Source organism: Melopsittacus undulatus, chromosome 4 (assembly GCF_012275295.1).
Source record: "Melopsittacus undulatus isolate bMelUnd1 chromosome 4, bMelUnd1.mat.Z, whole genome shotgun sequence".
In the NCBI taxonomy this organism is placed as follows: Eukaryota; Metazoa; Chordata; class Aves; order Psittaciformes; family Psittaculidae; genus Melopsittacus; species Melopsittacus undulatus.
In genome coordinates, this window is record NC_047530.1 from 18022420 (window position 1) to 18044986 (window position 22567).

Genomic DNA, 22567 nt, shown 5'->3' on the forward strand with positions numbered 1-22567 from the left:
CAACATTTTACTGATGTGTATTTTATGCTATTGGAAATAGCATTCTAAAATGCCTTTTTCATTCTTGGTGGGTTTTTTTGTTTGTTTTTTGTTTGTTCTTTTTTCTTGTGAACACCATTTTATAAACAGAAATCTAAGGAAAAGCAGAGGGTGAAATCTAGTAAGATGTACTTGTTTAATTACATCTCATATTAGTGTAACAACAGAGAAGAGATTAGTCCAGATTTATGCTGAGCACTGACTCTGGCTCATTTAATTTTGTCATTACATTTATTTTGTTAAAGCATACTGGTGTAAGTAGTAGAGTAGAATGTGAAACATTGCCCATGAGAAAATCATATGAGAGAATTAATGAAGGTTTTCTGTTGGCTTTGTTTGGGTTTTTTTGTTTGTTTGTTTGTTTTTAATTCTGGAGCATGGCTCTGATTGTGTGCAGATCTTCAGTGAAATAAAAGCGCCTAAGCTTGGGCAGTCAGCAGTGTGAGTCTCCAGTCCTGTCATCTGATCTCTGTGAACTGTCTGTCTCCTGTGTGTTGTTTCATTTACTTCAGTGGGACTTCACTCAGGTGTGAAGGTCTGCCCCCAGCAGCTCAGATTGCAGGGCAGAACCCTAGATTAGGATGTGATGGGAGTAGAAGCAGTACTGTACCAAAAAGAACCAAAGAAGAGAAAGCAAGTGTTGCAGCAATAAAAAGATGTGGGTTTGAGATTAATACTACCCTTTGAGGCATTTACAACTGTGGGCTGTTTTATTATATACTGAGAAAGTAAGTGGTGTTTCTGAGAATACTTTCATCTTTTTGATATTGCTTGAGTTTCTCATAACAAAATACAGAGCAACAATGAAAAACTTTAATATGATTTCCTTCTTTCTGAGGAGGGATTGGTTTGAGTTACCAGCAATATTAGAAGTGAGCTTCAGCTAAAACTTGACAAAAGCGTAGAGGAAACCACAGGCTATTTTAATGTGATCATGTAAGTCAGGTGCAGTTACGGGCAGGATTCTTGGTTTTGCTTTGTGTTTTTTTTTTTAACTAATATATTTCAACTAGGGAAGGTGTTTACTTTCAGCTCTCTTGAAAATAATACTGCCAAGTTTTTGAAAGTGGCAAGATGGTGATTGATGTTTATTATATTAAAAAGAGGAAAACTGATCCTTTGTCATCTTCATTGAGAAAAAGAAAGTGTAACAAATAAAATATGGGAATATCTTACATCCAGTGGTTGAGGCTAACTTCAGAATTCTTCATCTATAGTATCACTTGCAAACGTCTCTGGGAGAAGGCAGTTTGCCATGTCCTACTATTTTTTAAAAATATGTTACTATTTTTAATATTCAGTGAAGTTTCTGAAGAGTCTCTGAATGAACAGATAGCTGTATTTTACAAGTGTATATAAAAGCTGTTTTGTAAATAAAAAAAATACCGTACATTACTCCTTTAATTCTGTCCTGGATTATATTCATTTAGGAAGGGAAAAAAACCCCAAAGCTGGAGCTCTTAAGTGATTTTTAAAGTTATAAATATCTTAGCTTTTTTTCATTTGCTAACAGCTGTCACTTCTTATGAAGACCTTGGCCTGTTTGCATTCGGATCACCTGGAAAGGTGAGTGTTTATTTTCAGCTTTGTATTTTTCTGTTTCATGCAAAGAACAGTTGTCTATCAGAAGCATAGTAGAGAGAGCTAAATGAAATAAGTAGTATGTTTGCTGACATCCTAGTATACTAAAAATCTGTTACGTAGCTTTTTGCTATGTTTCAGTTAGCATATCTGGTCTGTGAAAGCCCAAACTTTAGTTAATTGTAAAATAGACATTCCTTAAATGCAAGATTTTGTGCTACTTCCTTGTCAGTGTGTTTATTTTTTAGTTGCATATACAAATGCATGCTCACTGGGATTGTTGTCAGCTTGGCTCAGCAATCCATTTCAGGTTTGTTACAGTCCCATTGTACCTCTCCTGTAAACTGTTAAGAGACAGGTAAGTGTTAGTGTTTAACAGGGATCTAAGATAAGTGCTTGCCTTTTGTGTAGTTTCCATAATAGGAACAAATAAGAGTGTGTTTAAAACATGTTAACGTTTTTGTTTGTGTTTAAAAACTTTTCAGATAAATGTTTCTTACATGTGTTCACATGATTAAGAAAAAGCCACCAGCAAACTAATTATTTTTGGTATGATGTGAGCTGTGCCTTTTTAGTACTGTGTACTGAGCCTACTTTTCCTAACAGCATTGTCCAGTGATACTGGGTGCAGAGGAAATGCTGTTTATGAATGCTGCATATTTAATATTACTTCTGTGCTCTGTGTTTCAGTTATACGATACTAAAAGCAAATTTGACCACACAGATGTGTGATTTTAATGGTTTACTAAAACAATATAATTTTGTAAATGTAGTTCTGCTTAACAGGCTACTATTTATTTTCTTCTGGTTTAGTGCAACTGAGATTTAAATGTGGGCTGTTAAGTGTTTGTAAGACTTCTGTAAGTATTAATAAACTGATATGAGTGTAGTCTGTGAGGACCAGTATTTATCAATCAAAATTAAGATGTGATCATGTGAACTGCAAGACCTAATAAAGCTTGATATTAGCAAGCTATGAAATAAAATTACTTTTCTTATAGGAGCCGATCTGTACACACTAGCTACAAGCCGTTAGATGTAGAAGTCATAGAAATGTGGAGTTTAAAGAGATATTAAAATGTGCTTTAGTCTGCCTTCGCTCTGAAGCAGGGTTAAACATGCATAAACCATTCTGGCAAATGTTTGTCTAATCTGTTCTTCAAAAGCTTAAATGAAGGAGACTTCACAGCTTCACTATGTAGTCAACATCAGTTGGGTTTTCTTACTCTCCCTAATACATTTTTTCATAATTTTGACTTAAAATAATTTGTGCTAAAAGTCATCCAGTCTAATTTTCAGTGTGCATGGAAAGCACTGGAATATTTCTAGTTTGGTAAGCTGTTGTTTTGATAAAATAATTAACCAAAGTCTACCAAACCTTCCTGCTGAACTGACATTTTCTGGAACACTTATCTTTCTCTACGGAAGTATCTTTGATATTTGTAGATCTTTCTTAAAACTTGCCTGTGAAACGGAACACAGTAAGGTGTTTGAGAACTTGACTGTATTTTAGATAGAACATGGCTGGTAGGTACTACATCCCAAAGCAAGATTTGAGGTTTCTGTGAGTGCCTCAAGCTACTTGGCTGTGTTATCACAGACTATTTTCTATTTGCAGTGTAATAAGTCATAAATCATATATTTATGAGATGCACTTTCTGAATGCATTGTTTTTCATGGATCTTGTTGATTCTTAGACTTTTTTCTAGTTTATCACAGCCATTCTGAATTCTCATCCTGTCCCTAAATGCTCCTTGTCTCAGTCAGGCACAGATGGCTTTTGTTTTCCTTTCTTCTTTAAAGCAGTACTTACTCTTCCTTCACCTGAGTTATTTCCTAGTGATACAGACAGACCACTGCAGGACCTTATTTAAACTGGAATCTTAGGCTGACATTAAGCTACTGGTTAACTGATCTTGAAGTACAGCAGTTATTCAACCTTAAGGTGATTTCCTGTCAAACATATTTTTTGGAGATTTGCAAGATTGGTGGTTTTCTGCTGTTGGCAGTTTGCTGATCCTCCGTTTCCAAAAGCATGAAGTATTTGTTTCCATCTATGGCAAATTCCAAGATGTCATACTATTTTTTTTCTTTTTCCACTTGACCTAGTGACTTTTGAACTGACTGGATTAATTTAGAATCTGATATGATTTTCTAGGTGACTAATTGAAAAGCAATTCGAAAGTATTCAAAAAGTAATTCAGAAGTACAAATTTGCTTTTCTTCTCTTAACTGTGGCTTAACTTTTTCCAAGTTGACTTAGTGGTAGTACTTATGTAGGAAGGTCCTACTATATTAAGAGCAGCAGTAAATAAAAACTCTGCTAGATGATCGTACTATTGTAGAACTGAACTGAAGAGAAAAGCTGGGAAAACTTTAGACACTTTTAGGGTTGTTGCTTTCAGTTGGAAGTTAATGCTTTGGATTCATACAAATATTTTAATAACTTGTGATAATTTCTATTCCAGTATCATAGAATTATAGAATAGTTAGGGTTGGAAATGACCTTAAGATCATCTAGTTCCAATCCCCATGCTGGGGGCAGGGACATCAGTCCAGTATGAATAATCACAAATGCTAAACAAAAGTCTATGTAGATTACAAGTTTAAAAAATAATGACATTCGTGATAGTTAAAAATGTTAAATGGAGTGAGGTAGTAGCTTGTACAAATCTCTGCTGGCTGTGATAGTCTTTTCAGAGGCAAATGTTCATTTCATTTGCACTCACCTAATGTCAGTGAGAATGGGATTACATGTTTTCAGTGATGTAAAAACCTCATCTTCACTACAGGCTTCATGCTATAACTTCTTTTTTGTCACTTCAGAATCAAACGTGGTCTTTTGGGGGAGACTTTCTGCTTTCATATTCATTTTAGTTTGTGTTAGCTTCCATGTGTTAAACTCTTCACTAAAGAAAAGATGCCCTTCCTTTCAGTACTAGTTATCACTCTTACATCTGGTCTGTTTAAGATAATACATATGTGGTTTATGACTGCCATAGTCATACGATTTTAGTTATCCTTACCCTTTCTAAAGAAATCAATTTTTTTTTATAGGTCCTTGTTGCAACTACAATAATTATCCAGAATATTGGAGGTAAGAAACTTCATATGCTCAGTATTAACTGAGTATAATCTCTGCAGTCTACAAAGCTCCACAAACACCAAAGGCAGTAATTAGATAGAAGTGTTCTTAAGAGACTGATTAAAATGATAGAAAACTTAAAGAAAACATGATCATGCTAAATGGAAGTGCTGTAGTTGTGGTGTAGATGGGGAAACTTCTGAGGCTGGATTTATGCCCGATACTGTGTCACAGGATGTGGAACACATCCATTATAGCTGGCATTGCTAGTTGGAATTGACTGAGGAAGCATAATCTCCTGTCTGCTGTTCCATACATTTGCATCTGGTAGTTGCTCTTTATCATATCATGTGTTTTCTCTTTTGCTGTTAGAAATTACTTACTCATTTTAGTGATTGTAAACAACTGAGTAGTTAGCCATGAAGCTTCGTATGTTCTTTATTAATGGTAGCTTTTTATTTTGTTAGTTCAGTACCTTGAGGTTTTGGGGAATTGTTTAGTTTGCTGACTTCCATCATGTGGGCTGATAATCTATGTTGTCATATGCTGGACTGTCCATTCACATTAGTGGAAATATTATTTTGTCTTCCTTGGTGCATGGCATAATAAAATAACACTAGCTGTCTTTGTACTGAAAAATCACTTAAGCATCAAACTCTTACTCGGGTATGTTCACATCCTTAACAGTTAGTAGTGCCCTTAGAAATGTCTAAAAGTAGACACTGTTTAACAGAACAATTTCAATTTTTATTTGGGTTTCATTGTTTTGGATACTTTCTTTTAGATGAGGGAATTATGTGAAAGCTCCTCTTCTGTCCCCAAGAAGATGCACATGTCCATGTCCATTGACAGAAGGAAACAGCATTCCAGTGCTGTTGTGATTTCCTTTAGGATTATCTGCCAAGTCCAGACAATTAGTGACTGCTGGGTTTTGCAACTCTGTACAGACCTACAAGTAGACTAAATATCTGCTTTTGTTAAAATTGGAATCTTTTCTTATACTAAAGGCTCCAGTAATAAGAACTGTCTAATTGAAATGGCCTTAAAAACCCAAGCATTAGTTTCAGGCAGGAGTGAACATACTAATTCCAAGACGAAGGATTATTTACTCTTACAGGATTTGGAGGATGTTCTGTAGCAACAGATTTTTTTAATTTCCATCCCTGTTTCAGTGAATAAATGGACAGTACTGGAGGAGGAGGAATACACAGTACAGGTTCTGAACCCGCTGAGACTGTATACAGGACTCTGTGGTCAAAGGAAATACAACTCTCCTTTCTTCCTCATAGCAGTTCATGACCTTCTCTGTGTCATTTTCAATAAAAGTCAGCTCATTTACTTTACAGCCCCGAACTTGTGCACACAGGATACTATCAAACTGCTTCATCTTCTGCAGCGGCCTTCTCTGACAAGTTGGGCCTGGTTTGCCAACTAGCGGTTTTCCTTTTAACTAGTTAAAAATGTAGGGTTTTGAAAGTTGAAACTCTTCTGTCAAATGTTTTTAGTGACCTTGTTTTGGTGGAAGCTTTCAAAATTTTGATTTGGTTCTGGTTCCAGGGGCAAAATATTTTTCATTGAGATGGTTCATGCATTCAATATGTTCACTTGCAAAGATCAGTTGGTTTTCAAATGCACTGAGAAGAGAAAGCTGATTATCCTTCTCTGATGTGGTGCTAGTAGTGCCTAAACATGCCCCAATCTGTGAGGAACGGTGATCTATGGAAATATGGATTGTAGGCTGAGCCTCCTTGGCACCTTCTCCCATACAGAAGATTTATTGTTGCTGTCATTGCAAGGAGTTGTTGCAGCTTCTGACAGTATTTAGATTTCTGTTTAGGAACAGAGCTCCCTGGCTGTGTTATTTCTCTCCTTAATAACTGGCTTTGGCAGAGTCCTGTGATGCCACAGTCCAACTCAGCAGAGCAGCAGCGTCAGAAATTGTCTTCGAGGATAACTGTACTGCAGAATTCTGTACCCTCTCACAGAGCTTTAACTCTTGAAGAATTTCATAGAAAGAAAGGGGTTTTATTTTCTTGTCTTTTTGGCCCTTCTGCAAATTTTAAATGGGAGTGATGGAACTGTGGAGCACAGGTTATTCTGAATGGGATCCATGCTGGAATTGTTAAATACGGGTTCTGCCCTTAGTGCACTTCGGGTGTTCTGTTCTTTTTCGTTTCTGTCTGTTTGAAGGAACCAGCAGCACTGTGCCAGGCAGGCAGATGTCCAGCCTCTGTCAGTGTCTTTGATTTCAGAGTAAGGCTAAAAATAAAATTGTTTTCTGTTAGCTCTTCCATCATCAGACCTGGGTACATTGCATCATACGGTATCTTATTTCAGAAGTGATTGGGGAGCATGAGATAATGAATGATGGTTTGTGGTTAAAATAAGCAACTTTACTAGGGTTATTGTCACTATCTGCATCTAGTCTGAGCTTTTATACAGTTTGGACTGTTCCCTTCTAAAAATAATTTGAGTGCAGAAGCTATTTACATTAATTTGTGGTAGAGAGAGTGTTTTAGTAATCATTTTAATATAGTTATGCATTCTAATTTGTCATTTTTGGCTTTCTAAAAGAAAGCTTGAAGTGCAAGTTTGAATTTGACATCCTAATTGCACACAGCTACAGATTTGTGTAGATAGGGGAGTTGATTTTTCTACTACCAGGATACCAAAGGAAAAAAAAATGAAGTTTGTACAGCTATGGGAAAGCATCTGTTGGTCAAGTATGGAATTTAAAAGCTTAAAAAAAGATTATTTCACATACATTGCTTGGAATCTTAACTTGTATTTCTAACATGAGTGCTCAACTTTCCTGCAGATTTTTAATCATCTCTTGGAACACTGTGTTATGTCAATCCCAGTATCACAAACGAAGTACCAAGGATTAACTAAGGGTGCATCAGGATAATGCATTAACTTTGCAATATCCAAATGTGAATTGAGGTAATCTTAAATGTGACTGAAAGACTTCATGGAATATATACAGATTCTTAACTTAGAGTGATTAAACTACAAGACTATTTGGCTAGCTTTCCTCATATGAATAGGTATTTGTTCTTGCAATATAGATATTTGTTAATAAAGCAAAAGCAAAACCAAAAGGTTGAATAGGATGGCCAGTGCAACTTAGTTTTTATGTTGTTCCATTTGTCAGTGTTTCGGCCCGGTTCAGCAGACCTTTAAGTAACTAGTGATTAGTCATATGTGAACTGCCTTGTTCTTGAAAGAGCTAGTTAGTGTGTCTGTGGGGCTGCAGAGTGGACACTAGAAAGGAAACTTATCAAATGGCATGCTACCAGGCTATTGTGTTCATCCGCTCCTCCCAGCCCTTTCACCCCTTGTTTTTAAGTGGAGTGATCTTCAAAATGTCCATTTCTTGCCTGCTGTGCAGACAAGACCTCAAATGCTTTAAATGAGAGCGTCCTTGGGGGACCTGTATGCCTGGAGGTGCAGAAGGAGCAAGGGAAGCTGCTATCAAAAACTTGAGTTACATGGTTCTGCTGGCTCTGCCGGCAGTTTGTCATCCTTCCCAGAATGACTGGAGTTGGAAGGAGTCCCTGCTATTGTTTTGATAGTGTTGTGCTTCTAGGTAGTGATGGATGAGGCACAGTGGGCAAAGCCATGGCTCGGTGTCATGCAGCCCATCCGCTCTCTTGTCATAGAAGTTCTGTGAGCTTCCTAGATGCTTTCCAAAGAGGAAGGATAGACATTTCCTTTCCAAAAAGGAAGATAGGCATTTCTCCTGGAATTGTCCTTGCTGTGAATGTGACTGAAAAGGACAGTCCACAGCTGTGTGTCTGAAGGAAAATCGGTAGGAATCTCAAAGCATATGTAACAATGTTAGAGAAGGAATTAGGCTGGTGGAAAAATGGTGACAAGCACAATAAAGTATTGCACAAGAGCAGCTATTAGCCTGTTGCCAACACTAACAAATCTTCAGCACTGAGGTCTAGCAGGAAGTATGGGGAGAGTTTTACAGCATTCTTCTCTGAGCTGCGGGCTGGTATCAGGGGAAGGTCACCATTGTAGGGAGGTATGGCTGCGCTCACAAAGTCTGGTAGCCGTAATACATACAAATGTAAATTGGAACTGCTGAGAACATGAGTTTAATTATTTAAAATTTATTAGCAGTGGGGTTAAGTGCAACAGTAGAGCCTGCAGTGCCACTCTGTAGCATAGGTGGTCTGCTTGAGGACTTCTTGCAACAGGCTTTTATTTTTTCTCAGTTTCTTTCAATGGGCTGAGGTGCGCAGGGAGCGCTTGTGCTGCAGCTCAGTGCGAGTAACTTGCCTTCCTTGGCTTGTACCCTGGTCATCATTGCAGCTACTCCTCGGAACTGAGCTTTCCAGACACCTACCTTAATTTTATAAAGAAGTACTCGCTTTTTAGTATAAATACAGTTTAATGAAGTGCACTTTCTGTAACTGGTGCTCGCAGATTTTGTTTCAATATTCTGTAATTAACGTCCTCAAAAGTATGAGTTTTTGTTCTTCATAAGAAGAAATAATAAGGAAAAATGATTGTTCCATATCTCTGTTTTATCCTCTGGTCTGCCTGAATGCTGTGGGCAGCAAACTGAAGTTACGGGATTAGTTCTGATGGGAGATGCTGTTCTTTGGCTGGATTTTATGGTCTGTTAATGCAGTCAGCGTGACAGCCAACACCCGGAAATCCCGCTATAATTGTAATCCATGCTACATAAGTATTTACATTTGGGTAGCGCTCATGTTTTCAAGCTTCTCGAAGCAAATGGAGGGGTGTAGTCACGGGAAGAAGCCTGTGTATACGCCAGGGCAGCCTGTGGGGATGGCGCGTCCGGCGGCGAGGCCAGGCCCCGCTCCCGCACCACCATCTGCTGGCCTCGGCGGGCTGCGCACCCCGGGGCCGCCCCGCAGAGCTGCCTGCAGCAGGGCGCCTCGGGGACCGCCGGCCGCCTTCTGCCTGCCTCATACCCCCCATGGCTTTCCGCGAGGTAAGCTACCGAGTATTTAACTTGCAGATCTGGTTGGGGAGTACATGCGTGCTGTGAGTTAGTGCACAGAAATGCTGTGCATGGACTAAAGAAGGCATTGTTCTATCAAGTTAAGTGGGCATTTTGGTTTTGCGAGTTATTTTCTCGTGGTGGTGTTTTGTTGTCTTGGTGTGGGTTGGTTTTTTTGGGGGGGGGGGTGCTTGTTTGTTGTTTCTTGTTTTGATGTTGTTTTGTTTGTTTATTTTGGCAGTTTTTTGCCTACAGTTCATCCCTTCTGAAATATAGTTTCAAAAGGAATTACAAAATTTGTCTCAAACTTAAATGGAGCACCTATTTTTTGAGATTGGAGTGGGTGGGAATAACCTTCTTTTGTAAGCAGAGTACAGTACTCTACAAACTTTAAAGGTAAATGCATGGTGCAAATCATGGGAGAATAAAACACAGCCTGTTACATGCCGAGACTTGCGTTGTTAATACCTGAAGAAATTACTGAGCTTCCTTTAAGTGTGGGAAATCTAATTCTGTTTTGAAACAAACTCGAGTGTTTGTTTTCACAGTGCGGTTTGCTTTTGACCTGAAAGCCTAATTATCCTTACTGATTCAAAATGAGGATTTCCAGTGCAGAGCTGCCTTAATTAAGGGCAGGTTTGTCAGCTCCTGTACTAATTTAACAACTGATGACCCATGCTCTTGTGTTTTTTGTATTACAGTGAATGGTGGTTGGAAGGTTTGGTAATGTAAGGAATATTAAGCTTGCTTTAAATAAATTAATAACCAAACAAAACTACCACCACCACCACCCCCCCAAAAAAAAATCAGAACACAAAAAAAAAACAACCAAAAAGCAGCCAAACAACAAAACAAACCAACCCACCCAAACAACAAAAATCCCAACCTGCAGCTGTTTTTCAGAATGGAATGTATTACGGTCTGTGTAGAAAACCTTTCAGTTTTATTACCATAACTCTACAAATAAACTGTGCAAATACAATTCAACTAATGAAGTTTTACCAAAATAAATCTGCTGCCCACATGTTCCCCATGGAATAAGTAGGATTTTTTTTTTTTTTAAGTTTGCCATAGGTGAATTCCACAATATTTCAGGTAAAAGCTGAAGTTAGAAAGACAGGGAAGCAGGGAAGCAGAAAATCAGCAGGATGACTGTCCATAATGTGAAGACTATCAAAGAAGTTGACAACCTGTTTCTGTTCTAAAAACTTCTGGATATGAACAAGCATTGCATCTCCTTTTACATGCTCCATTCTACGTCTGTATTTAAAAACAAGTAATCCAAAGATGTCTTTTTTCCTTAACCTTCCACAAAGAGGAAACTCTAAAGCCAGTACATCAAGTAATTGGGAGACTTTTTGGAATGAATACCTCATATTTTTGTTTTTTTAAATGAAAACAAAAGAGCATATTCTTAAGGCCATATGATGTGATGGCCGAAATAGTTGATGGTTTTCAGCAGCATCCATGCATCATCCCTGGTGTTTCCACAATTCAAATTACTTAAGAGGAGCTCACTGTGATACTGAAGTTCTTCCTATCTTGCTATTCCATTCTAATTCTTTGACAGGAATAATGGGTGCTTACTGAAATCCTCTCACTTTCTTTCTTAAAATCCTTTGCTTTTCTTTGGAAGTTTGTAACTTTGTTTGGATTCAATTTTAAACAAATTTCATACCAGCAAAGGGAGACATGAACCCAGAGAGGTTTGTCACATACAGTTGCTAAGGAAGATCCAGCTTGGTTGGGCTGGAGTGTGCAGCAACTGGTAGTGTTTATTCTGCTATTTCTGTCTCTCAGCCTCTAATCTTTTCAGTATTTTGGGGGGAAATTGGAATCTTACTGACTGAATGAGAGTTACAAGCATTTTCATTTATCTTTATTATCACATAAGTATTTGTGAGGAATCTTTGCCTTACCTGGTATTCCTCCAGATGAGGCTCAAGATTGCTCTACTTTTCCTGACTCCCAGATCGGCATCCCTCTGTTTTGAAGCAGCAGCTGAAGAGCCGGTTTGGCTGTAGTGATACACTCTCTTTTTCTCCGGCCCCCTATTTTCTCCTTTGTGAAGTTTGGAGGGTAGCTTGGTTCCATTTTTGCACAGGGCTTAATAATGTAAGACATCTTTATAGCACTCTAATATGATCAGCTGTAGAGGTAGGTTAGAAAAACTAACCAGAAGAGTTAGATTCAGTCCCTTCAATTAAATGATTTGAAGGGATTTATCACCAGTCATTTTCTAAGGAAGCAATATGGTGTATTTTTTTACACATAAGTTTATTGTACATGTTTCTCCAGCATAATTGCTGTAGACTTAAGTAATAGATTTCTTTTGGGGTAGGATAGTGAGGAAAATTTATGATGCGTGTTCTGGTGACCAAAAAGCCACTCAACATATTTGATTTTAATACTAGGCCACTTCAGAAGAGGTAGTTTTTGAACAATTTTAGAAGTACAACCTTGGCTTCCCTTTTCTGCAGCAGCTTGTGGTTGGTTGGCTTGTTTGTTAGTTTTTCAGGTAGGGGCATGTATTTTCAATGTTAAACAGTATTGTAGCACTATAAGGATATTCTGAATAATGTGTGCATGGTATGTGTATTTAAAGAGTCATATCTTGTGGTGGCACTACAGGTTATAATAATGAAAGTGTAAAACAAGTGTTTCATATTTCAGCAAACATAATTATTATTTTTTTCTGTCAAAGAGCTTAATACTAATATTTTAGAACATGGCAAAGTGATGTGTATTTTAAGTATGTAATTTCTTGCTGCTTTTAAGACAGGGGTAAGCCTATTGAATAATAAGTTGGTAATATAATTTTTATGTCTCCTGAATACTGTTTTATGGCATTTCTGTGTCATAGCCTGTTGAGAAGTTCAGACCTGTTTAGTTCTCCATCAGGTAGCTCTTAGTGCATGCTGAGAATTATTTTTAAATAACATTATATATGCAAAATAAGGACCTAAAAATTAGAAGTGACTCTCTGAAGGTTGCTCATGTTGTCATAGGTCAGTACTTGCTGCATCTGCATATTGCTAAAGCCTCAAACTCCATCAATGTACACCATTTGTTCTACAGGAAACCTGGCTCATTCATTGCTAAAGGTAGATATATCATGTTGCAAAGAGGTGACATGAAGAAAAGGTAACATTCTTTTTTAACTTAGAGGATGAGAATGTGTTGCAAGAGCAGTAAGTGCTGCTCCCTTGTACTGTGTGCATGCACAGAGTTCACAAGGGTGAGCTCTAAAGAGAATGTTGGTTTTGACAAATTTTTTTGAAGGTTTGACTTCTGATGGGGAGTGTAGGTTTATTGTAATTTTTGTATGTGATAAAAGGTGCCTCTGAAGTTAGCCATTGAAACACTGAAGTTATGACAGAGGAAGTCAATATTTCAAAGTGGAATAAATCAAAGCACAAGGTATGCTCTTTGTGTTCTACTTGTGTCACAGTTTAGCCTTGTGACTCTATAATCTCTTCCTTCCGTTACACATTAAGTCTGCCAAGGATAGCTGATGTTTAATTTTTGCTATATAACTTGGCATGGTTTTGGTTGTGGTGGGTGTGGGGAAGTTCAGTAAAATTTCTTATTTGGGGCAAAGAATATATGACTTTTTGTCTGTCACTCTTTATTCCTACTTGAGATAATTTTTTCAAGTTGCTGTGCCCTTTTTGAAGATGTTTTGCTGCTTTGGTTTCAGCTTTAAAAAAACAAACTAACAATGTTCTTTCCTCACTTTGTAGTCTGTTTGAGTTATACAGTGGTTAGTGTCTCTTCTTTCATGCTGAGTAAAGCTACAAGGGGCTGCTGCTTCTGAGGAGAATTACAGCTGTGTTTATAAGTAAAGGAAAAAGCAGGATTTGACTTTTTAAACTGTATCCCAGTCAGGTTTATGTGTGAGGTTAATGTCTTGCCTAAGCATCAGGGTATTTATCCATCTTGTAGAACAAACAAATATAAACTGGGGGGGGGAACCAACAACTCTTACTATGTGAGATTGTTTCCCATATGCCCAAAGAAAGTTGCATACAAATGTTTAGCATGTGCAAGTTCCTTGGTTCATGATTGGCTCCCTTAGGAGTGGAATTCAGTGAAATTGGACTCCTCTTTTAAAAACAAAGAGTAAGCGCACAACAAAGGATAAGTGATCAAATGATTAGCCAGAGGGTAATAGGAATGCAAGGGAAGAGTGACAGATTGCATATTAGGAGGAAATCTGAGCTGGAAATTAACTTGAAGCTTTCTGCAGCTGAGGCTGCAAAAGAAGCAATTTTGAAATCTTTCTGAAGGACATAAAGAAATGAAAAGTATGACTTGCTTGTGTGTAAAGTATTGTATAATACAAGAGAGAAGGCAAATGGGTACATAAAGTTCCATTATAGTTTAAAGGAATTTTTCTTCTCTTCCTTGCCCCACTGAATTTTTAAAAAATCTGTGTTTGCTTAGGATGAAATATGCATCTGCCTGTAGCTTAGCGTGAGAAATTGTGTTAATTTACTTACAAATTCTGGTGATTGAGAAATATGCATGTGGTAAGGTTCTCTCTGGTTAAATCTACATCCTGTTGTATGCAAATAGGAGAGTAAAGTCAGGACAGAAGATAAATACCCCACCAGACACAACTGACAGCTACATGTCAACAGGGAAATACACTTGAATACTGGAAAAAACCAGAGCTTTTAATTAGGAAGAAGTGAGTATTCCCTTATTTAGTGACCTACCAAATGGTTTTAATTTAACCTTGCGGTAGGTAGATGTCACTTTGTATTAATAGAATTCACTTTTTTTATAGAGATCACATTACCTTTCTTTAGAATTTAAGTAGTGCAGCAGTGCATGGGTACACATGGGATTTTTAAGGTTCAAAATATCCCTTTAAAGAAAAAACCTCACAAGCTTATTCACAAGTCAATTTATGGAAGTTTGCTGATTTAGCTTTTTAAAATATATGTTTTAAAGCAGTGATAAATACACTGCTGTGAAATTCTAAAGAACTAGTAAATGCAGAACAGTAAAATTTGTATACAACAGATGGTTTTTGACAAGCTTTAAATGTAAGTAAACTTTCATTGGCATGTCACTAAAATTACTTGCTGCTGAAGGATGGAATTAGTTTCATCTAGGTTCTGATACTCACTGAAGCTGTTACAAAGCTTGATTTTTCTGAGTAATTCTCTGCTGGTTTTTGATTCATACGAACACTTGCTGCTTATGCAAAAAAAAAAAATACACGACAGTATGTGAAGTTACCAGGTTAGTATAAGTTGTAATTTAAAAACCCTTTCATTTGTGCATTTGAGTCTTCTATACATTAAAGAAGAAAAGTGATACAGTGAAGTAGCCTTTGGATTTATGTGTATGCATCTTTACTTTCTTCAGAATAGAGTTAATGGACAATTTTAAGTTGACACTCCTATAAGCGTAACTAACAATTTCTCTTCTGATTTGCAGTTAATGTTGTTGTTGTTGGGATCATCTTGATGGGGGGTTTAGCATGAGGAGTGGAGATCTGTCACTGATAATCCTCTTGCCAAGCCATGCAGTATATAAAAAAAACCCACCAAAATTCTCTTTCAGGTCCTATTCTTTACCTTTCTATCATGTATTCATTTAGTACAGCAGCAATCAAACAACAATAGAAACTATTTTAAAAACCTGTATTGTACTGATAAAAATAAATGTTATTATATACTCTTGTCATTAATGATGTCTTAAAAAGAGTAAAGAGGAAGAACTGCTGCAGCCAAGTAAGCTGTGTCTCTAGCTGGTAGGTCCATATTCCCAGGTGAAAGGTCAGGCCTGTATTTTATATTGTTCTGCCTTTCAGTCTTTTAGACTATGTTTTCCTTGTTTCAAGTCTCGCATTGTAACAATCTTTTTGGAGGCATCAGCTAACATCAATACAGTACTCAGGGATTTGCAGCTATTTTTAAAGGAAGTAGATGAGAAAATAAATTGATTCTGGTGCCATGGTGTCTAATATATAACTGAGATGTTCCAGTCATAACTGTAGTCATGCTAGTTGTTACAGTCAGATACTGGTATCCCTCTACTAAATCTGTTTTGCTTCTGTTTGCAGCTATGTCATCTTACCTTTTAATTGTCAAGTCTGAACTTCCTGGTGCTGTTGCAGGATTCTTAAGTGAAGACAAGAGTGGGTGAGGAAAAATGTTTCATATGTGTTCTGTGTTTGTCTTGAAGAAACAAGTTGCTCAGTACTCCTGGAGGAGATGGGTACTGACACTTCCCTCTGATCTCACATGCTGAAAAAACTAGTTATTTACAGAAGTTCTAGGAATATGAAATGTATTTGGCATGTGTAAGCCTTGTGCAGCGCAAACACATAGAGCATGATTCTTCCCTTACGGTTTCCCATCAGATGACCTTAAAGTCTGGCAAAACTTCCATCTACAGGAATGCCTCTTCTGTAAAAATTTTAAAGGGGAAGCAGAAGGGGACAGGTGGGAGAAGAGAAACATTTAAACTGCTGTCATGTTATCACTTCACATATTTCAAAACCACAGTACAATAACCATCAGACATTTAAATTTCAGTATTTTGCTGTCTTGCCCCAGTAATTGGACTTGTCGTGGGAAAAATGCCAGTTTTCCAGACTTGATTTATAATTCTCTAACTTGGCTTCCAGTAAAGAAAGCTGTATGTAAGGAGCATGTCTCTTGGATTTCTCTCAGAACTGTCACAAAAAATATCTGTGCTGAGACAAACATTGCAGCTTCAGCACTGAGATACCTTGTTCGAGTTGTCCCAGCGCTGCTGTCATTCAGAGCAGTGTATATCTTAGATTGTGTTACGGCCGTTTTCCCAAACTGCTATTTTCAGATGTTTTGAGTTCAAAACTTTCTCTGGATTGACATGTGGTGAAATTGTCTTAAGGCTGTGTGATGCTTATATTATTCCTGAATGTTGTGGGTGAATTTTCAGTTCGAAGATACTTTAATTCATTTTATATCTTGCCATTTAGAAGTTTTCCATTTTATAACGACCATTTTGAGAAAAGACGTGGTAATCTTGCTTTCTGTCCTCCTGGCCCTTGCAATAATAGGTTTTTAGTAAGAGACTTCTTTTTCCTTTAACCATTATATTTTATATGTTATTTTTTTTATGTTTATATGTTGAGTCAGCTAATGTACCTCTTGCAGGTGTGGTAGCCATAAGTTTATTTGGGTGCTATTGCCTTATCCTTCAAGATCATGCTTTTAACTCCACTCTTCATACACAGTGATATTGAGCCTGCTACTGTATCTGCTGTGTGTGTGTTCCAGTCTGTCTGTCCCCAGATTTAGCACATAACGTCACTTACTACTGCTTTTAATTTTATGTCAGCACTGTTTGTGCAAGGTGATGCGTTGTTTATCAAGGTCCTAGCACAGATCTCTAGATGCAAACACTGGTGAACATGCAGACTGATTATAGTGATTTAACTAGATATTGCAAATCATCTGAACTGTTGTAATAATGCTCAGTGTGCTGTCAGCACTGCTACCACCTATACTTCTTCCTTAGCTGAAATTGCAGTTTGAGATGGGAATGAAGTTCTAAAATACTTTGCATTTAGAAAGAGCTGAAATTGTCCACAGGAATAGTTAACTACAGCTCGAGTGGTAAGCTGAATGTCAGCTGGGTCTTGTCCTGTTTCTGCCTCTGTTATTGGGAGTTCTTCCATTAAGATATTTATTTGACACAATTTGAATTCTCTGTTCTTTGCCCAAATGATTGTTTCAGACACAGTCCATGGTCAAGGAGTATTCCAGGTACATGCATGCTGCTTACCTTCTCTGTATGCCCACACCTGTGTTTCATGTCTTGCTAGATTAATTGCCATGGTAGATCATGATTTTATGTTTCTGTTTATTTCTTCACAGATTTTAAGAATAATTTTTTACTGACCATTTTTTAAATTGCAGGAAATAGTTCATCAAAAATAGGTAATCAAATATTAAGCCTAACTAGCAACTTATTTGTGGAAAGGGCATAAATGATGACTAGTTTAATCAAACTTCAAGTGGACACCAGCTGAACCAGATGTGGTTGCGCAACTGTTTTGTTAAGTCATTATAATATTTGATACTCTTTAATTTGGGTGCAGAACTTATGTTTAACTGTAGTTAGAATGCATCAAAAGTGTCAGTCTATCTGTGAAAATATTTTATATGCATAAATCCTTCCAAGCCATACATTTGGGAAAGCCATTTAAAGAATGTTTTGCACAGTGAATTATTTTTATAGATGAAGGTTAGCAGGTGTGCATGTGTTTGAAAGGCTCTGAGCCAGTGTGTAATGCGTCTTGGTGTCTTTATTAAAAAACAAAAACATACTGCATGAGCACTTATTAATTGCGAGATGAGATGTTTGTCTGTCTGCATAACCAGAATTCCACATAGTTTTGATGACATGAATGTAGCTTCAAATGGGGATTGTGTTAAAAAGTTATAATTTCTGAGCCCTCTGTTAACATTTAATGACCCTGTCAGGAGGATATGATTGATGCAATTAAGTTGTCTTGCTTGTGTGTTATATAATTGATATGGACTGAGAGTATGATCCTAATTTAGAACATATGAATCTCTTGTCCTGTTGCATTCAGGAATGAAATTAAAGCAATTTATAAATGTCTGCTTTTACTTAAAATATGGGGGAGGTGGAGGAACATCTGCATGCCAAAGCAGTTTCAGTGGAGTCAAGGATTTATATTTCATATTTCATATTTGGAACACTCTTATCATATAAGATTATATTTGCAGATCAAACTGATTTTAAAGGCAATGTCAAAACATCCTCTTTTGGAAAATAAGTGTACTTCTACCACAGTATTTTGAGGGGAAAGTGGACACATTTATTGCTAACTAGTAAATGGTCCACTGTTGAGATTTTATGAGATCTTTTAAATAAAAGAACTGGTATTCCAAAAAAATAAGAAGTTTACGAAATTGTTTTCTCCTTCCCATCACCTCATTGCAGTCTTCCTCCCCACCCCCACCACCGCTTTGACGCCAAAAAATGTTTTTTCATTTACCATGAGGTAACCAAAATAAATTTCCCTCTGTCCTGCTGAGCTTATGAGCTACGATGGCAACTGTGGATTTCCTGCATATTTGGAATCAGGAGGCTTAAACCAGAGGTCCCACATGTACATCTAGTGGAACATTCATTATGCTTTTGCATATTGCTATGTTATTATTATTTCTAACCTGAAAATCCACCATACAGAAAGAAAAAGATTAAAAATACATGTATGCTAAATGTGTAAAAACGTGAAGAATACTATAGCAGGGAGCAGATCTCAGAAAGCTGCTTTCTCACTGTAGCAGTAGCAGACCTGGGCTAGTAGTATATATTTTATTTATTTTTAAGAATGATATATTTTGAGTATTTTTAATGCAGGCTTCTAGGTTACTTTGATGTGGTGAAGATGCCCTCAAACTTGAAATTTCTGTGTTAATACAGTGTGGGTTTTTTTGAAACAAAAAATGACACAAGTGGTTGTCCATGATGTATGCCACTATTTAATATATGTATATGGTGATTTTTATTTTTTTTTTTAAACACAGGTGTTATGCTACTTTACTTATGATAACTTGAGGTGCTGCCTGTTTATTAGGTGCTAACCATATCCTGGACTAAATAAACTTGAAGGTCAAAGGCCAAGGTGTTTATAGGTAGTAAAGTCAGAGACTGATGTGCAAGATGTTTATCAGGACAGGATATGGTTATTGCCAGTTAGGGGGAGCCACCCCCAAGATGTTTCTGTTTTCTTAACAACTTACCCATCTGTACTTTCCTCAATTTGCAGATGAGATTTTGATACTTTGAAGTAAAATATATTTGAATAGGTTTTTTTTAAATGTATTAACTTCATACACCTCTACCATGTTTTTTTCCACATGTATAGTTTTATGTTTAAACATTATAGCAGCTTTCAGTATCATAATTTCCATCCCCTTTAATTCTTGTGTGGATGTATGCAAGAAATAAGTGATCACTTTGTGCAAAGTTAAAGATAAGAAAGTCCTTTTTATTGCTGTTTGTTTTCATATCTCCTCTGGACAGCAAACATTTCAAATTAACTGAAAGTTGACTGACTTATTTTCTTCTGTTATTTGAATGTTGTGATGGTAGGTGTAACAAAAGGTGGGCAGAAGAGAAAGTTGGTATGTTTAGACAACATAAGCAAATTTCCAAACAAGTAGTTTGAGTAGCTTAGCTTTCTGTTTCACACCGCTTGCAAATGGTCAGGAACTAAGGTCATGTAAGAGTAATAAACTGTAAGGGAAGTTCAACCGTAAGTAGGAATTGATGTTGCTCTTTGTTACAATTGTGTAAATATGCAACTTGGTGTAATCCAAGTAGTTTACTCTACAAATTTCCAGTATAAATACTTACGGAGTATGAAATGCCCTTGCTCTTGGATTGTTGCTTTGAATAAAGGCAGGGATTTGCATGTTGTGCTGCTGAGAAATAGCTTTGCACAGATGAGGCTCCTGATCCGTGCAGACTCTTGCTTATGGAACATTGCCTTCAGTGCTGGTTTGTAACGAGGAAGCAGAACGCCATCCTGTAATCTGGGAGCTCTGTTTTATGTCACAATATAGAGACCAGGAGTACAGATTCATGTAAATAACATGTGAGACTGGAAATTATTTATTTTTCTTGTCCTCGTGGCTATTTTGTTTAAGATCACAGTGTTAAAGTAGAACATATTTTTTTAGGACTCGAGCTTCATATCAGATCATAAGTAGATTTTTCCGACAGGTCTTGGTACCTTGATGGCAGACTGCTGTTACTGATTACTTCAATCTGCATTGTTTTTCCTCTTGCGCTTCTTCCTAAAATTGGTGAGTAATTAAAGGAGAGAACGGAATATTATTCTACTTTAGTAGCAATTACAATTGAAGACTTTAAAACCTTAATGGGTTGGTTATTTATTTTAACTGGCAGGGGGCTGGTGATGGTGGGGATTATTTAAGTTGTTGCAGTGTGTTCTGCCTTCCAGCCCTGCCTAGTTAACCTATTACTTGGGTTGCAGTAGTATTTTGTCTGCAATACTAAAATAAAATCTTTACAGCAGAACATTAAAGAGCTGCATTTACTTACAGCATGCCATTAGTGGTAAGCCAGTTCTAATTCTGCCCTACAAAACTACATAAATGATCTGTGACAGGCAGTTGGAATGTTGTTATTCTGAGTCCTAAGCCCCAGATACCAAGCACTGTAATAGAAAACATGCCTAAAAAACATGCCTAAAATGTAAAGCTTTAGCTGTATATTAGGATCACTTTCCTTATAAATTCTCTTTTATTTTTACTGTTATTTTACAGGCTTTCTTGGCTACACAAGTAGTTTATCATTTTTCTTTACGGTGTACTTTGCTCTTGTGGTAAGTTAGATAAGCTGTGCACAGATTACTTTTTTTTTCCTTATTGTTTGAATGTTTTCATTAGCCTGTTTTGAAATTAATTGTCTCCCCTCCCCCCTTAAGTTTTTATATGAAATTGAGAGTTTTCTGGAAGTTCAGTATGTGCTTGCTTACATTTGTTTTGCTGAGGCATGGAAATGGAGATGAACTTTGAAGCATGTGAAAAGATTTAAAATAATTATATTTTGAACTGGTAAATGTAACAACATTTCTGTTTTGCTGATGGTGCAGTGGAGGGAGCTGGCACATACACTTTTGTTTCCCTACTAGTAATGGAATGGAATGGAATTCTGTTTTCTTAGCTTCTAACTATTACTTACTGCAACTAGTGCAGAAGAAAATTTAATATACTCCAAATAAATTAGATTTACATGTATAATAGAGTGACAGAGTTCAAAAAAAGGCAAAGAAAACTAGAACTTCATTAAGGCGGTTTACAAGATTCATTAATACGTCAATGACCTTATTCTTCTTCTGCACTGAAAGGAAAAGTTCTTTTCTCTGAGCCATATGGAGTTTTTTGACCCTGATGTTCACTCTCTCAAGGCCTGTGTGAGGTAGATGTTTCCAAATACCAAAAGTGAGACCTGCCAGGCAGATCTGAGAAGGAAAATGTGCCTTTACGTTGTACAATTTTTCTTTTTACAGGGGAAAAAAGTGTATTAATGCACATGTGTAATATGTGGTATGACCAAGCAACTCACACTCTGTCATCTAGGTATAGAAATAAGAATCTTATTTAGGAGCCTGAAAAAATGTTCACCTTCTTCCCTGTCATTCTGGCTTGCATTGGCTTGCATTTAATACCTGTTTTGCAAAAGGATAAACAGAGTTGAAGGCAAGTTGAACAAACATGCCATCCAGGAGACCAAGGCAATCCATTAGGAACTAAACCATGTGATAAAACCAAACTTCAAAGCTGTCAAAACATCTCCCTAGGGTATCCCTGGAGAATTGCAGTGTTTGTAGAACCTTGGGAAGTATTCTTCCTAAACTGAACATTGAAGAGCAGCCACAGCCTCTCTGGAGCTAATGGAAATTCATTTATAATATTTATAAATTGCCTTAACTTTTGACCTCTCTCCTAAAATTTAACTTTTTTAAAAAAAAGGAAAAAAAATCAGGAAAAGCACTGACTATAATGCAGAAATAGGCCTTTGGCTGAAGGTATTTGTAAGAGTTTCGAAATAAGTTCAGCTCCTGGATTTCAATGCGAATGAGTATGCATCTGTGAAGGAAGCTGTTGTAATGGGTAGACACATTTGAAAACAATTTTTGGGCTCCAGAAAGGCCTCTGTGTAAAGAAGACTTGTGTGGAGACATATTAAGGTGGGATGATTTAAGATAGGGTTTAGTTTTGATTCTCTAGCAAAAAAAAGTAGGTAGAAAGTGCTAATGGAGGAGTACACAGGCTACTGGATTTCTTGTGTAGTGGTTGCATCTGTAT

At 37.0% G+C, this 22567-nt stretch overlaps 1 protein-coding gene across 3 annotated transcripts in view; it reads left to right on the forward strand.

Annotated features, from left to right (window-relative positions):
• Positions 1-22567, forward strand: part of SLC38A6 (solute carrier family 38 member 6) — a 43156-nt gene that overhangs the window by 4532 nt on the left and 16057 nt on the right. For all 3 annotated transcript variants that reach the window (XM_034061988.1, XM_034061990.1, XM_034061991.1), the window contains exons 4-8: positions 1553-1605; positions 4678-4717; positions 15766-15844; positions 20457-20539; positions 21023-21081. In XM_034061988.1, the coding sequence (XP_033917879.1) occupies positions 1553-1605; positions 4678-4717; positions 15766-15844; positions 20457-20539; positions 21023-21081 (314 nt within the window). The remainder of the gene's footprint in view (positions 1-1552; positions 1606-4677; positions 4718-15765; positions 15845-20456; positions 20540-21022; positions 21082-22567) is intronic.